This window comes from Xiphophorus couchianus, chromosome 4 (genome assembly GCF_001444195.1).
Source record: "Xiphophorus couchianus chromosome 4, X_couchianus-1.0, whole genome shotgun sequence".
Taxonomy (NCBI): domain Eukaryota; kingdom Metazoa; phylum Chordata; class Actinopteri; order Cyprinodontiformes; family Poeciliidae; genus Xiphophorus; species Xiphophorus couchianus.
In genome coordinates this window covers 18,929,933-18,947,011 of record NC_040231.1, presented here as the reverse complement: position 1 = coordinate 18,947,011, position 17,079 = coordinate 18,929,933, and the positions used below count along the sequence as shown (strand labels likewise).

Genomic DNA, 17,079 nt, shown 5'->3' with positions numbered 1-17,079 from the left:
TCTAAAAATCTGTTTGATTTTTGGAAATATTCCAAGTATGACATTATGTTACTGCAATAAAAGGAATGCCTTTGTTTCTTTGTTTGTGGTGCTAAATGAAAATATTTGAACCCTCCAGAAATAAAAGAAACTGTGAATTGAATGTTTTAGTGACTTTCTTTGATATACTTTTAAAAATAAATTGACCTGCTACTCTGCTATTTCGAAACTTTCCTGTATCCCTGATTGTTGTGTAAACTGCTTCGGACAGACTTCAGCTTTCTCCTCCGATTTTTGAGCCACTTGGTGAAATTTTAACAATCATTGAAACTTTTCCAAGTGCTGAAAAGTTCCTTCTCTTGCCACAGGTTCTCGGTGGAAGTCTATGTCTAACCAGGACAAGCAGCCATACTACGAAGAGCAAGCCCGTCTGAGTAAGCTTCACCTAGAGAAGTATCCAAACTACAAGTACAAGCCACGACCTAAGAGGACCTGTATTATAGATGGCAAAAAGCTTCGTATTGGAGAGTACAAGCAGATGATGCGCTCTCGGCGACAAGAGATGAGACAGTTCTTCACTGTGGGGTACGTCCCCACAAACACGGCAAATAAAAAGTAGCCATTAGTCACACTAAGGCACATTTCCAAACTGAGTGTTGAGTTCATCTGTGCTGTATTGGTTTTAAGACCCACAATGCACTTTAAACTCAAACGTTTTTCAATAGGTGTGATTTAATCACTTTTCACAAAATCAGTCTTCAAATGCAGCTTGCAGTGCAGAGATTATTATGGGATATATAAGCTGTAAGTATACACTTAGGGAAGCCTGGAGGGCAGCCGAGGCTTAACACTTTAATTTACTGTGTGTGGTTAGCAGGAGAACCCTTCTCCAGGTGTTCCCATGTCAGTCATAACATTCAGCGGCTTGGGGAATCAATCATGCTGCGCAACAGCAGACAAGAGCAGCACTGAGAGGGTATTGGTTTTATGTCACCAATAAACTGGGTCCTCTGTCTGAACAGTGCAGAACAGGAGCTGTCAGGAGAACCTCTCTTCTCCCAAATCACTTTCACAGAAGTTGCTGGGGGAAACCCCAAGTCCAACCATCACATCTTAGTGCTGCGAAAGAAGGCAAAAACATTCCTTGTTTGAAGTATTGGGAATAGGATTTTTAATCATTTTTGCCCTGTTTTGTGTTTGTCCAGCCAACCACCTCAGATTCCCATCACCACCAGCGCCAGTATGGTCTACCCAGGAGGCCTCACCATGGCAAACACCACACCCTCACCTCAGATGACGTCAGAGTGCTCCAGCGCTTCGGTCAGCCCTGAGCCGTCCATTCCCGTCATTCAGAGTACTTACAACATGAAGCTGGAACCCAGTGCCATGGTGAACAACAGCGAGCCGGTCAATGGCGAGGATGAGATGGACATGTACGAAGACTTCGAGGACGAGCCCAAATCAGACTATAGCAGTGAGAATGACACACAGGAGCCGGTCAGCGCCAACTGAGACGCATTTTACTGATGCAGAGACAGCATTCACACAGGAGGAGGCCCAAAGGGCTGTTCTGATGTGAGGGAGGAAAGGAGCAAAAAGAACAACAAAAACTTTTACCACATGGGTTGGAGAAACATTTAAAAAGAAAATTAATATGTATCATGTAGAAGCCTGCATGCAGCTACGGCTTCATCAGTTGAAAGCTATTTGGTCTTAATTATTTCTTCAAGTTTGTGAAACACTTTGTTTTGTGGTAATTTATAATTTTTTTTTTCATTGTTTGTTTTTTCATTAAAGATCATAGACGGTTACACAGTTAGTTTGTTGCCTAAAATAAAAGACAGAACTTGAAGCTAAACATTTGGTATGAACCTATAATACTTAAAGTCACATTGTTTTCATTTATTATTATATGATTTTGTTACGTCACCTAACTGTTCAAGATGGGAAAATATTCTCACTCAGGTATAGTGTGCCAGCCAACAGCTTGTGAATGTTTTTAACAAAGAGAAAAAATAATATCAAAACACAATACGGAGGGATTCCAGTTTAGTCACATTATTATTATTAATTATTATTATTATTATTAGTTTTTGCTGCATAATTCTGTGTGAAAGTGCCAAACATTTTATGTTTTTTTTTCCATGAGAGGTTCTGAAGACAATCTCTTCATCTCTTAATGCAGCTTCATTGTACAGGCTTTCTTTGCTCTACCAGAAAAGGACAAATGAAACTCAGGAACTTGGAGGCAGCAAGTTCTGCAGGAAGTAACAAGTTACACCTGTGAGTAGAAGGTGACGGTAGCTATACTCCACAGAAATCAATGCAGTGGGCATCAGTGTCATGAGCAACCCCTTTTATATCCCTGGTCCCAGTCCATACAGAGCATTGTGGAATCCTTCACTCAGTTTCAGCTCTTCCACTTTGTCTGAATCACCAGGATCTTAATCAGTGATTGTAATCAGGCCAGAATGCTAAAGGGCCAAAGGCCCCCAATCTGCAGGATTGGAACCGAAGTGAAAGGCAGCTTTGGTGGCATTACAATCTTAAATTGATGTTGTACAATGTGTGGCTGCAAAGCTACAGTACATTCTGTTAAACACTTTAGCCCTATTTGGATTGCATGTTTAAAGTCTTGGGTCTTAAAATGTAATTTTTTCAGACATTGTAAATCTTAAACAGACACTAAGAAGTCTTAAAGCAGGGCTGTCATCTTGTTGATGCAGTGGAATGATTACTAAAGTCGTAGTGAAAAGAGTGCTAGGAAGTCCCTCAACAAAAAGAAGAGCTTGCCGTCGTGTTCGTTTCTCCACTTCCGTGCATCTCACAAAATTGACTTAATTTCTTGTTTCTTTTTTAATCAATTACGTAAGGCCTCTGCCAGTTGTAAGCTGTGTTGTAGAACTTGTTATATTTCTTAAATGCAACATGCTCTGAAACACTCATCGCCATCTACAACAACTCTTTGAAGAAACTTGTATGATGTAAGTTGAATTGAACTAAAAAAAACATCCACGGATCACTCCGCCTGTCGAAGACATTTAAGGGGGGGTGATGTTATGGAGCAGTCTAGAGCAGAAGGTCTAAGTGACTGTCCCCTCAGCCACGTGTGTTTCTGACCCCAGCCTTTGCCAATCTCAGCACTCAGGGGGGCACCATCTGGCTTGGAGAAAGGGAAAGCAGCAGGAAGGAGTGGGGAAACAATAAAACTGGGTGTGTGTCCCTCATTGTGCTCTCCATCAAAGTGCTGAAAGTAAGGCCTCAACAGGGCTTCCACCCTGGCCGTATCACCAGGCACTGGCGAGCAGATGGAACAAGTACATCAAGCTGTGGGGGATTATTAAAATGACTGACGAGTGGGTATCGTCTGAAATGCAGCATTATTAATGCATGAGTCCAGTTATTCCCTCCCTTGCCCTTGAACCTGTCCATTTCAGTTAGAGTGCAGAGCTTTGTGAAGAAACTGAATAGTTGGTCACTGGTTTTAAATGGCCAAGATCCCCCACTGCTGGTCACTGCATTTTTCTCCTGCCTCTAATTGGTACAGGTGGCTATGCCTTGCTCTTTAGCACTTCTTATTTGCATTACATAAACTTTTGCAAACATTCATATGAAATTCATGTGTGTTTTTTTTTAAAGTCAGTTTTTGTTAGTCTCCATTTTATTATTTTTCTGTTGCTTTTTTTTTTTTTTTTACATTTTAGAATTTTTAAACATCAAAAAGCAATCAATGGATGCTGTCCTACAAGTCAAACCTTCTCCCTCCAAGTCAACCAGTTTGGTATTTTTAAGGTGTTTCCTCCTGTTTGCTGGTGGTTAGACTGATTTGTATGTGATTGTAAATAATTGTATGACCATGCCAAGCTACTTCAGTTGGTTGGCGTTAGGACTCTTCAAGAAATTGACACTTGACTGTGCTTATACAGCAAAAACTCTTAAAAAAAGAAGAAAAAAAGGACAACACAGGCTCACAAAGAGACAATGTGTTATAAGCACTGGATATAAATCATATTTTTTAGCAATTCTGATTAATGTGAAGTTGTTTGACGAAGAACACCATGGATGAACAGGATTCCCCAGCCTGACTCAAGCGGGTTTGTTGTCACATTTGCCAGATTTGGGTCATTTTTATGTTCAGTTTTTTGTCTACTTATTTTGTGTATTTATGCAAAGACACGTGCGATGAAAGAACGCTTTGTTTAAATCACAGCTATTAAAAAGACTCAGCACAAAAATGTGAGCAGAAGATTTAGCAGCAGGCTCAGAGAGAGCTGTGAAGCAACAGATGTCAGTGCATTGTATATTGTGTTTGATACTAAAGTGTATCAACATACTGTATTTATTATTAGCCTCTGCTGGCTCTAAAATTGACAGTAAACAACAAAACCAAGGACAATCACAAAAAATAATTTGAGATAAAAAAAAATCTGTGGATTCACCAACTTGTTAAGATTTTATTGTAAATATGAGCAATGAATATTTTTTGTTCATTGGTATAGGTTATGTATTTGGCTGTTTTATTTTCTCTTTTCCGCTATTTGTCCCAACAGCAGACAAATGGCTGTACCTCATGTGGATGCTGAACTTTTCTGCTAATTGGAAGTTTGGTCCCAATACAGAGTGAATTATAGGTTTTTCTTGACTATTAAAAGCACGAATACAACTTTACCTTATCAGACTTATAAGGAAAAAAGGTACCGAGTCAAATAAGCACTTAATGTAGAAAATTTATTATACACCCATTTGTTTCCAATCATAAATGTCTGATACAATCTTATCTTTATGCTGTATTTCCTTGCTTAGTTTTTTTTTGTTATTATTTGTTTATTTTAGCGATTAACCATTCAGTTCAGTGTGAAGCTCAGTCTATCTGAAGATATCTGCATGCATTGGACTTGCATTGTCATGAATATAACAAAAGGTACACTTTTTATTGTTTTAAACACAAGATGTTATGTTTGATCCTTTCAATGGTGGGAAGGTGCAAGTATTTATTTCTTTTAATATTGTAAAATGCACAGATATTAGATGTATCGCCAACTTTACATATTCTGTCAGTTTTTAACAAAAATGTCACCGACTACCCAGGATTTGCAGAAGTATCCCTCCCAATTGGTCTCAATTTTTTTTCTCCTGTAATACATGGAAAATGGTTTGGAGGAACTGAAGACAAAGGATTCCATGCTGTTTGAATATTACTGTAATTTGATTTATCTTTTTTTTTTTTTGTTCGTCTAAACTTTGTGATGTAAATGGTGGGAATGTTCTCTGTGTTAATTTAATCAGCACAATTCACTGACATGCTGGACTGACATGCTCGCTGCTGTTCAGAAAGTGTAAAAATGTGCCACCCGGGGCAACATTTTAAGCTGCCCTTAGTACTCTGCTCTTAAGAGTTGTCTTTTCAAGCAACACTGTGTGGGGCTCTTCTATGACTGGAGCCGCTGTTTTGACAAAATGCTGGCAGCCTGAAACAATTTTCTGTGCAGAATCTTTTCGATTATTTCCTTTCCTTGCAGGTACCTGTAAGCCCATGGCAAGTATTGTTTGGGTGTCATTAGAGAACAGGAAATACATAGTGTCTGTTGCTGCTTTAAAAAAAAAATATGTCTGAATATGTAAATAGTTTATCATAATATCTTGTACAGTCCAATGTAAAGTTTTTAATTCAACTTAAAAACAATGTTGCCATCACATTTGTGTTCACATTCTTCTTTATACAAAACAGAAGAGGTCAATTACTTTCAAGGGTGTATTATTGCTTGATGAAAACAAAAAAAAAGAAAATGTTCATTTTTTTATGTTTTACTTGGCTTCAAAGTGTACACCAGCATTCTTTGGTTTTCATGTGCAGTATTGACGTGAGGTAAACTTCAAGTGAATAATTTTACATTGGTGTGTGTGTGTGAGTGTGTGCGTATGGAGAATTGCGTCCTCAGCTTTGGTTGTATTAATACACTATAAAAAGTAAAAACAAACCAATGATTGACACACACCGGCGCATCTTTGCACCATGGAGGTGTGTTTACTGTAAATTATTAAATTATGCCCACATGATGACTTCAGACCGATTTAAAAACACCATTTTAAATAATGCGTTGGTCCATTGTATGAATGCAGCAGTGGGCTGAAGAAACTGCCGGTTTTAGCTTATTTACCTCAAGAATTTCCTTGTTTTCTGTAAAGGAGACAAACATTGTGTTGCAGAAAGGTTCACACATCACTCCATCTTTTGTACTGCTGTTGACACTTACCGATTAAAGAGACATTTTGTTTTAAAAACTTGAGTCATTTTTTCGATTACACTCTTTACAGTCTGCAGAAGAGTAAACAGCATGAAGGTCTGTCGGGAAAATGTAACTGATGGCTTAAATACATAAATCCCACATCGATAAAACAATAATTTCTTTATTTTTTGTGATTTTTTTATTTTAATATAGCCTTTATTATTTTTTTAAATAAACTGTTGTTTCTTAATATTAAATATGAAAAGTAACTTCAAAGACATAACATGAAAGAGAATAAAATTGCATTCAGCCACGATAAATCCCTTTAAGTTGGCACCTTCTTGTCCAAGTGTGCAAAACAAGATGAAATAACATTTATGTATCCTCTTTACCATTTCATGTGATGGCATTTATTATCGCATGAAAAAGGACTCAATGGAGGAGTGTTGCTTTTGACAGCACATATCAATTCAGTTTAAGTTGATACCTTTTAATTTAGTTTCAGTTACAACTTAGTCATCTGTTGACATTTTAGTTTTAGTCTATTTTTTGTTCTTAGCACATCACACCATAATATAGTTGACTAAATTTATAGTAAATTTAAACAATAAAATAATATAGTTAGATATAAATGTGTTCTTAGTTCCTCTCATGTCCTAAAGAAAGTTAACTTCTTTACACATAAGTGAAATATTGCTTGGTCAAACAATTTTATTTAAATTTTTCTCTCCACATTTCAAGAACAATATTCTAATAGGCTGTACATTATATACATAATACACACATTGTTCATTAAATCAAATAATATTATTTTAGTAAAATAATATGAGTAATGCAACCATCTGAGGATTAGATTAATAAAAAATGGGTACAACATCGTCATTAGGCCTGTTCTACCAGAACAATACCTTATCCCACAGTACCAATATCTTCTGAAATATTAATAGCTTTTTGCGGCTACCACATTGCTGCTCAGAATTTCAGAAAGATTAGGTCTCATTAGCAATTTTTAAACTCATTCCACCCATTTTTAGGGCTAATTTTAGATCTGCTTGGATTTCATTAGTTAGCTGACACAAATGTCTAATTATCTTATAGTTATTTTATTTGTGGATGCATGTTTTGCATGTTCTCTAGGGAGAATAAACTCCAGGCAGAAAGACCCCATGTCAGGACCCAAACCCAGGACACATGTATTTGGACTCTATAGGAGTTGGCCAGAGAACTCAGAGAGAGCACATGTATGCACAGGGAGAACATGCAAACTCCAACCGGGACTCGACCTAGAACCTTCTTGCTGCAAGGAAAAGGTTCTACCAACTGTGCCACTGAACCCTGTTAGGGTCACCTAAGGTGAAAAGGTCTTAGGTTACAGATCAAACAAAGTGCAGCTCAAGGACCCCTTATGATGAGTTTTATGTATGGAAACAATGTTCCCTTGCCTAGAACGCAGGTCACTGGAGCAATGCCTGGAGGTGGTGCATGCTCCCAAGCACTTGGTAAGCATGCACTAAATCCTGTTTCTTCAGTTTTAACCAATGGAGACCGACTGGACACAGTCGGTCCCCCTTCCCATGGGTCCACCAGTAGTGGGAGGAGCCAAAGCAAAGTAGGATCAGCAATGAGAGAAGGCAGGAGCCTTGGCGGTATAAGCCTGGGCTACAGAAGCTGGCTCTCAAGGTGTGGAAAGTTACCACTTTGATGGGGAAGGAGACTGAGCTGGTGAAAAAGGTTGAGCAGTTCTGGCTAGGTACAGTCAGACTTGCCTAGATGCACAGCTTTGGTTCTGGAACCAGTCTCCTTGAAAGGAGACATTTTTGGGGGCCTGTTGAGCAGTGCCAAGCAGCAGTTGGCATTCTTGTTGTCCCTGTACATGTGCAGCAGTTCAGATTACCCACGCTTTTGGAGCCCATACAGGGGGCAAGGAGAGCGCTCCTAGAAGGCAATCCTTTATCCTGCTGGGTGACCTCAACTTTAACGTGGGCAATGTCAATGACACCTGGAGGGGTGTCGTTGGGAGGAACACACCCCCACTTCACATCTGAACTTTTGATGTTGGACTTCTGATCTCGTCATGGATTGTCAAGCATAAAAGTGTCTATCTGTTCTTTTAGACATCTTAGACCATGGTTTGTCTTTGTTGATTTTGTCTACTTCATTTGCATGTTTTGGACACTTGGGTCAAGAGAGGAGCAGAACTGTCGAATGACCACTACCTGTTGTTGAGTAGATGCTGGTCAGACTTAGCAGCCCCAGATGTATTGTGAGGGATGTGCCAGGCACATCTGGCAGAGTCTCCCATCTGATTGATCAACAACTCTTCCGGCAGAGACTTGTACATGTCCCAGGGGAAGTGAGGAACATTCAATTCTAGTGGGCCATGTTCCGTTCCTCCATTGATTAGGTGACCAGAGCTGTGGTCATAAAGTGGGTTTTGTCCATCATGGTGGCAACCCTTAAACCCGCTGGTAGGGACTGGTGAAAAGGGATCTCGTCAAGCTGAAGAAGGAGTCCAGTTGAGTGTTTTTGGTCTGTGGGATTGCGGAAGCAGCTGATGGGTACCGGCAGTTCAAGCAGAATATGAACTGGACACTCGCTGAGGCAACAACTCTGACATTGGAGGAGTTGGTGAGGCCAAACTCTTTTATTTTCAGATTATAATTAATTATGGCTCTGTGAGATGCTTAAAACCTGGGATACTTTTTTCATAACCTAATTCCCCTTTAAACCTCCCCAAAACTTTATCCATGACCTGTCTGCTTTGTTGATTGATCTTCATAATGTGGCTTGATTTACTAATGTTAACAAACTTATGATTCTTTCACAAAATAGCTGTCTATATATAAAGATGGAATTATAAACTTCTTGGGGCAATTGGTTACATGTGGGTGTAAAAGCCCCTGAATAAATATATATATATATATATATATATATATATATAAATATATAAATATAAATATGCACAAGAATCTGAACACTACTGGTAGAACAAAAATAAAAATCATGTAGAATTGTCCTTCACAACTATGCAAAACCTTCATTCACAAAACATTCTCCAAAATATATTCAAGTTGGTTTTGATAGTGACAAAATGTGAAAAAAAGTATCCAAGATAGCAAATATTTCTGCAAGGCAGTTGAGTGATTATTTTACTCCCAGCTCTACATCATAACTCCTCCTGAGCTAAAACATGCTTTTGAGATTATGTATGGCACAAATGCATTGCAATTCAACAATTATTCAACAATTATTTCACAGCACTGAAATAATTGTTCAGATCCCAGACTCAGGTCAATCCTTAGTCTTTATAAAAAGTGAAGAAAAAAAATTTACTTAATTTTAGCTTTGCTTTGACAAAGACGTTGCAGATCCACATGTTCTGATGATTTTTGACCTAATAAGAGGCGAACCCAGAAAGATCTGTTTGTGAGTGTGCTTTTGCAAGGGAGGCGTGAGTTGAGTGTTTGACAGAGCCAGAGGTCATCCTGAGAATTGTAAAATCTCCATGGATACCTGGCAGATAAGGATCATTATTATCTCAATAACGATGAGGTCTACTGTACATGCTGCATACTTCTTGATAGAAGGGGTAGAACATTTTACATAACTTAGTTCAAATCAGCATCCTTTTTTTCCCCAGCTTGTTGTTTTTGAACAATTTTTAAAAAGAAATAAATATCCACAATGTTTGTAATGTTTAATGTTATCTCAGGAGGTCTCTATCACCATTCAGAAATTTTTTAATCATTTTATCATTTAGACCTTTACTTTTTTCTGCTTCACAAAAATTAAAGTTTCTTTAACAGATGCTGTTGCAATTCTAGTGGAAGAGATACAACTCTTTGCATAATAAACTGCTTTGTAATTTTTCAATCTTGCATATTTAATGACATGGAGAAAATCTCTTTGCTTCGCATATTACTGTGTAAGCCACTGGGAAGCATTTGTTACCTTCTATTCTTCCATTTAAACATTTCTTGCACTCTATTTGCTTTTCTCTGCATATGTGAATTTTAAATAAGCGGTTTGAGGAATAATCGGAGGCCTGGTGATCTTGCCGTTTGTAAGTGGCCTCTTTGGATGAACTGTCACTGCTGAACAAAGATGTGCATGTGTGAACTGCACAGAATAATTAATACAGCCACGCTGTCGTATAGCGGCAGGGCTGCTATTTCACAACCCTGATGACTAAACACCAGAGAGATAGGGGAGCCGAGAGGTGCGCTTGGAACAATATTTTACTCATTTGGATCTGCTCGACGCTACAGTCGTTGCACCCAGTGAATCTGTCAGGCAGCACCATTTCCCCAAGAACAGCTGCTATTTATCTGATTTTCCCATTAAAGTTGACTCATGACTTTATTGTACAGGCTTTGGCAGAGGTGCTGCATACCTCGGTATGTCTCTGTAAAACAGCTGAGGGTTGGCTGCTCTGATGTTACTGGATGTCCAAACATGTAACAACTTCTCTCTATTTTCCTAATGTTCAGGTTTATGTTAAAAGATGATGTTAGATTAATGCTCTAAAACATTCTTTTCTGTGCTTGTTAATCTCATCTGGAGTTTGTTTTTTTTTTTATTTCAAGCACAAGTGAAAGACACCATATTTTGACTGATCTCAAGTTCTCATCAAACGTGTGTACAAGAACAGTATGTAAGAACACCCTTAGCAATGTTTTAATCCTTAGAGGTGAAGGACTTAGGAAATCTTGCTAATTTCACAGATGGTTTAAAATAGATTAGTGTGGAGTAGCAGCTCGCAGAGAAAGGCTGACCCACCAGGCTCCCTGTGCAGCTGCCAAAACGCTGTGCCTGATGCTCAGAAGTGCCTTCCAAAAGTCCTGCAAGGTTAAAGTCAAACTTAGGTATCTTGAAGTACCATCCTTTTTTTGCTAACCATTATTGTATCTTTAATGGACATTTGAATAAATCTGTGTGCCGTTTACCATCTGAAAAATGTCCCTGCTGTATTTTTATTCTGTTTTTAAATGTTTTTGAAAATTAAACTTTGACTTTTCCATTTTGCTGTCATTGTTTATATGCTGTATTAGTTGGAGCCATGGGAAATTTTCCTTCTCTACTTCTCGGTACTAATGGAAACAATTCCCTAGAGGACAAAGATTTTCACTTGGAACTAAATGCACAATTTTGACCAAAGGCACCCATTCTTGCTTGATTCTTTTAGTCTGTTTTTTTTTTTTTTTTTTAGATATTTAGTACAATGCATCCAAAAGCCATTTATGTACAGGAATAAAGGAGTGAATCAGACTCTGCATGGTGTTTTGGACAGGCCAAGCCTGCTGTTAGACTTGGTCTATGTCCGAGTAAGCATGACACAACTCTGGCCTTCCTGAAAGGACCCAGCTTGGAGTTAATGCGAAAAGACAATTGCATAGGGTGAAAAACTCAACATGGTTTTGTTCTACTTGTCATTCTTTGGAGCATAGTTGGGAGCAAAGCCTAGGAACCATCTGAATGTTATTTGTGCTTTTTGACCCATATTCAGCACTGCTCTCACAAAGCCCTTGTGAGAGGGTTGAAACAATGGGGAGGCCCTCTTAGAAGAGGGACAGGCCTTAGCATCAGCCAAACCATCTTGGACCTGCTTCACTGAAATTGTTTGTTCCCCAAAAGGCTGACATCATCGAACAGCTATTGGTGAACTTAACCAGTGAAGACAAAAAACAAGGCAACATTTTCCTAGGAATTATATTATTAGTAAAATAGAACAAAAAACAAAAGAAAAACATTCTCGGAGAATAAATGCATAAATTATGAGATTGTAAACAAATAATATATATTTAATACTGGCACAAATAATAACTATTGTGTAATATTTTGTTCAAATGTTAAAATGAATTATTTTTGTGCAAATTAAACATTTTGGAAATCCACATTTTTAAGAATGTATTTTTTGCAAAATGTTACACCTCATCACTTCTTTTCAGTGCATTTGTCTCCTAAAGCATTTGACTGTGTGAAGAATAAATGTGTAATGGTTTTTCTTGCATCTCTGCTCTCTGCTTTTTTGAAGAATTTATCCAAATAAAGGTTTCTTTTTGAAATATGTGTTATTCTCTCAAAGCCATCACTGAGCCCTCTCATGCATATGTGAATTACACACCTTTATGAATATGTAAATGTTGCGAGAATGCCTCATTAATTAGTAATTCATGCATTTTTCACAAGCCCGATACTTGCCAGTGCAGTAGATGATTTATCAACCAGAAGTTAAAAAAGGGGATTCATCATCACGTTTTCAGATTTTCTAGGCTACATCTGTAATTTTTGTAATTCATTGAAAATGATTTGTCTTTATGGTTGCATCTTTGCAGCTGTCTCATAATGTCACATTTATAATGTCAGATATGCTATTTGGAATGTTTGAGTGCACTTATAATTTTAATGGGCATATTTCTCCATGTAGATGTTTGCTTACAGTTTCATGTTCTGGGTGAATAATTTGAATGTAAATAGATACGCGGTTTTAAACAGCAATATTCAGATTTATGTGGTTATATTTAGTTGAAGCGATACAGATGGAAAAAAGATTTCATGCACTGATGTTGAAGCTAATCTGGACATTTGATATTCTGAAACACAGAAGAGGCGACAATGTCTGTATGAATGTAGTAGGCCCAAGCAAATTCAATATCAACACAGTGGAACAAACGAAGCTGAGATGCACGTAGACATCATGTGGAACATAGCAGCCATAACTCTGCCAGGATTGCTTACAACTAAAAACTAGAAAAGCCGTTGCAGACGAGATAAGACCAACACGTGAACTTATTGACCCAGTTCTAAAGCTCCATAACCCAAACTGCAAGCACAATTAACCATATTAGTGACAGCTAAAAAGTTGTGATTTCTTTTTATGATGAAAACAAATACCCATGGGCTAGCATTCCTGAACTGGAACTTTGTGAAAGTGAAGAATAGTGTAGTCTGAACTGGCCAAAAGAGAAACAAATAATTCATGTTTTGAGGTCTTGAATAGCAGCCACACGCAACCTTCTGATTACCTACAAACACAAGACTTTGATACAGTTGAAAAGTTTTGGAAAAATATTGTCTTCATATGCATATTTGTTTTAGTTTAATCCAGTGGCATGCCTTTAACAATGTGGTTGCATGGAAACTTATTTCCATGCAAATTCAATTTGCTTGTGTGTGTAACAAATTCTATATGCAACATATAAAACATATACGCAGTTAGACAGATGAAAGTATCCACTATCAAAGGGAAATTGTGGTTATTGACAAGTGCTATTTTTTGTCTAAATATATTTGAGTTTTTAAAACGGCAGTGAGAGATGCATACTAGTGTTAGCCAGAGGTTATCTTAAAAAATACAGTTAAAAACATCACTAAACATCATTAAGAATAACTTTTTTTTCCACACCAAACCTATTAAACATTTCACTAAAAATGACTGTCATTCTAATAATGCAGAATAATACTGAATAATATTGATACAACTCTGAAGTGGATTTGTATCTTATTTTTCTGTGACAACACAGACACATAAACTTGAATTTTTCCACTATGTGGTGGTTTTCTTATTACTGCTTTTTACCCTAACAAGTTAAGTGTTATTCCATATATTTATGCTAAGCAGTTCTGCAGTCCTGAACCCTTCCCTCATTCACACATTAGCTGAAGAGATTGACATAGTAATAAACTGATGTTAATTAGATGCACTTTGAAATTCTCCATTCTGCTCCTCTTCATGCCCTGGTGGAGCTGGTGGCTTATTAAATCATTTGCTGCTCTTGGGTGATCTTCTTTTGAATCTTGGACTTACCCTCCGGGCACAATTTATTTTTATTTCACAAAAATTTTACCAGCAAATTTTACATTAGTTCAAGAGAATTATAAATCATTATTACACAGGCAGACACTTCAAACATTTTAAGAGCTTTCTGCTCGATGAGGCATCAAAGGGGATGTTCTCACTGATGACTGTTACGCTGGCAAATGAGCGCTGAGGCTGGACTGATTATGTTTTGCATGTGGTCCACCAAACGGTGTCTGTGGAACATATGTTTGCAAGCTTTTGTTCACGGCACAGTTTGAGTCTTTCTGAAATAAATGGAAAAGGACCCAACAGTTACAGTAAACCCCCTTTTTGTTATTTGTCCAGACAAAGGGGAATGTTATGTGTCAAATTCACTAACCACACATTAAAAAAGGGCCAGACAATTTGAATAGTTTGAAGAAAACTCACAGTCTTGACCTAAAAATGAATGCAATTTTGTTGGAATTTCTGAAATATTTTGAGACTAATGCATCACTAACTTTTACTGTAATAAACATCAAGTTGATTGACTTGATTAACAATACAGCATGTGTGTTGTTTTAAAGATAATTTTGTCCTTTTAAGCTCTGTGAGTTGTTTTTATTTATAAAAACTAGTAGACTCATCTTTTAATTTCTGAAGAACAGTTTTATAGATATTCAAATTTTTCTTTAAATTTTGTCCAGCAAGTTCTTCTGACATTGTCCCTATATTTTTCCTAAAGTTTTTGATGATTTTGTCATTAATTTGCTGTTTTCTAGCTTTTTAGGTGGTTTCCATTGTTTGCTTGTTTGGTTTTTTTAAAAAAAGTATTGCTGTTTGGATAAAAGTAAGTAGATGTTTTTTGTTTATTTTGTCTTCTCTGTCAGTGAAAGATTGCACATTAAGAACCGCTGCAATTCTGTCTTGTGAAGCAAACCACTTTCCACATAGGCTGCATATGTAAAAGAAAAAAAAAGTAAAATGCTGCAAAAAATAAAATTAAATCTGTTAGTTTGGTAAACAACAGTTGTCAGTGACGAAGCTGGTGACTAAGAAACCCATTTTCAACATTGTCACAAATTTACGAGAGTCTTTTTGTCCCATACAGTTTTCATGTGTTTAAAGTCGAGTGACCACTATTTCCATAATGATCTGATACATTCAGCCCTAGCAGCTTCTGTGTTGTTTTCACTGACAGAGAGAGCGTTGGGCAGTTTTCATTAAAGATCACAATTCACTTCAGTGACACAAACACACACACAATTTGATCTGAAGACTAGATACACTTTTAGTAAACATTGAACATGTTCTTTTCTTCTTAAAGCATGTTAATACTGAGCTCAATAAAAAATATAAAGCTGAATATGAAGTAGAAAAAGGATTTCTTCTTTAAAAAAAGATAATTCCCTCTGATATGAACCAGTCAGGTCATTGAGTGATTGGGTTTATTAAATTTACTCAGCCAAGAAAAGAAGAAACTCCCTTACATTTCAATTAATTACTGTACAATTAGTTACTCAAACAGCTGATTAGCGTTTGACTCCCAGGACTAAGTTGATGCTCTCTATTGTTCTCCTGTAATTAGAAGGCTTACTCAACAGTCATTGAACCAGTGTGTATGTAAGATTCAAGAGAAGCAATGCATAATGCCATTGTTAAGGGATCATGTGCTGCCTGTGGCATGACAGACTAAACAGAAAGCAGTCCTAGTATCAATTACTGCAGCATTATTAGTGTGGCTTTGTCTCACAGTCCCCACAGAGCTACAGAAAAAGGCCAGCTAGCTCAATTACCCTCCACCCAGAGGTGACAAAGCCTTTTGATTTGCCCTGCCTTTTAAATATCTACTGTAATTCTAATGTATCTCATTATGTAGCACTTCCTCAGGTCTGGGGTGCAGATCTTAAAACGCTCCGAAAGATCACAAGAAAATCCAGAATACTTGGACATAATGTGCCGTGTGCAATCAAAATTAATTCAACTGCATCTGCCTCAAAACCAAGCAAGTGATGACTTTTTCAAGAAAGACAAGTCTTGCTCATTCAGCCACTATATGTCTGTTTAATAGAGAAAAACTAAGATATTGTACGTTTTATGTGTCATTGTGAATTTCTCTGGTTTTATTATAAATCTTATGAGTAAAAAATACAATATTGAAAAGGTTTCTTCTTTTTTGGTGTTTAAATTTGTAGACATTAAAAGCAATGGATAAGAGGGAAAAAAGCTGAAGTCAAGAAAAAATATTGCACATAGGTTGTGAAACATATATATGCAAACTTTGCAAATAACTTCTCATTTATTTATGAAGTAGTAGTTAATATAATATGAAAAACATAGAAAAAGAGAAGGCAGAATTGGAATAAAACTGGAACCAATTAATTTATCAGTGTATTGGCTCAGTGCAGGGAATTTTGTTAGAAGATTCGGTAGTAGCCTCTGTGACTTCTGTTAAAAAAATACATGCACTTTTCTGAAAAAGACCTCTGACTCACTTTTCAAAAGATATTTTGCACTGAGACAGACTTGATTTAATTACCATTATATTCAAGTTTTAAAAGTTCGCTGAGGTCTTGACACGTTTAGTGAGTTGGTGACTTTTGAAATCACTGCAGCAGATCTGACCATCTGTTTTTAATAGGAAAAACAACTCCAGTTTACATTGCCCCTCGGCAAATGTCTTCAAGTGTTTTCTGTCTCTTATATAAAGTATTAGTATACCCAATAGATGTGGAAGAAAATTCTAAATTAAAAGTTGTGTAATTCAAACAAATATCTTTCAACTGTGTAGAAACATAAATTCCAGGACATAGAGCTAAAATGGTGTAGAATATGCAGTATGAAAGAAAGTCACAAGAGTAGCATTGATAAAATATATCCAGAAAATCCAGAGCGATGAACAAATAGTAGGAATTGCCTTCTGAATATTAATTCTTGAAATATCCTATAATCTAAGTTTTTATATTGTTACATTTTGTTGAAGACATCGATTTAAAAAGTCCCAACTATTTGCCATTCAAAGGAAAAAATTTCAAAGAAAAGATTTGATACATTCCCTGTAGCTAGAGACACATGTATTTTTAACTTTTTAAT

The 17,079-nt window shown here is 36.9% G+C and overlaps 1 protein-coding gene across 4 annotated transcripts in view; it reads left to right on the top strand.

The window, feature by feature from the left end:
• Window positions 1-6,261, top strand: part of sox6 (SRY-box transcription factor 6) — a 138,950-nt gene extending 132,689 nt beyond the window's left edge. For 3 of the 4 annotated variants that reach the window (XM_028015421.1, XM_028015424.1, XM_028015423.1), the window contains 2 exons: window positions 348-564; window positions 1,185-1,491. In XM_028015421.1, coding sequence (XP_027871222.1) covers window positions 348-564; window positions 1,185-1,491 — 524 coding nt within the window. Of the gene's footprint in view, window positions 1-347; window positions 565-1,184 lie in introns of all 4 variants that reach the window. The other variant, XM_028015422.1, reaches the window with a different exon arrangement.
• Window positions 6,262-17,079: the final 10,818 nt, after the last annotated feature.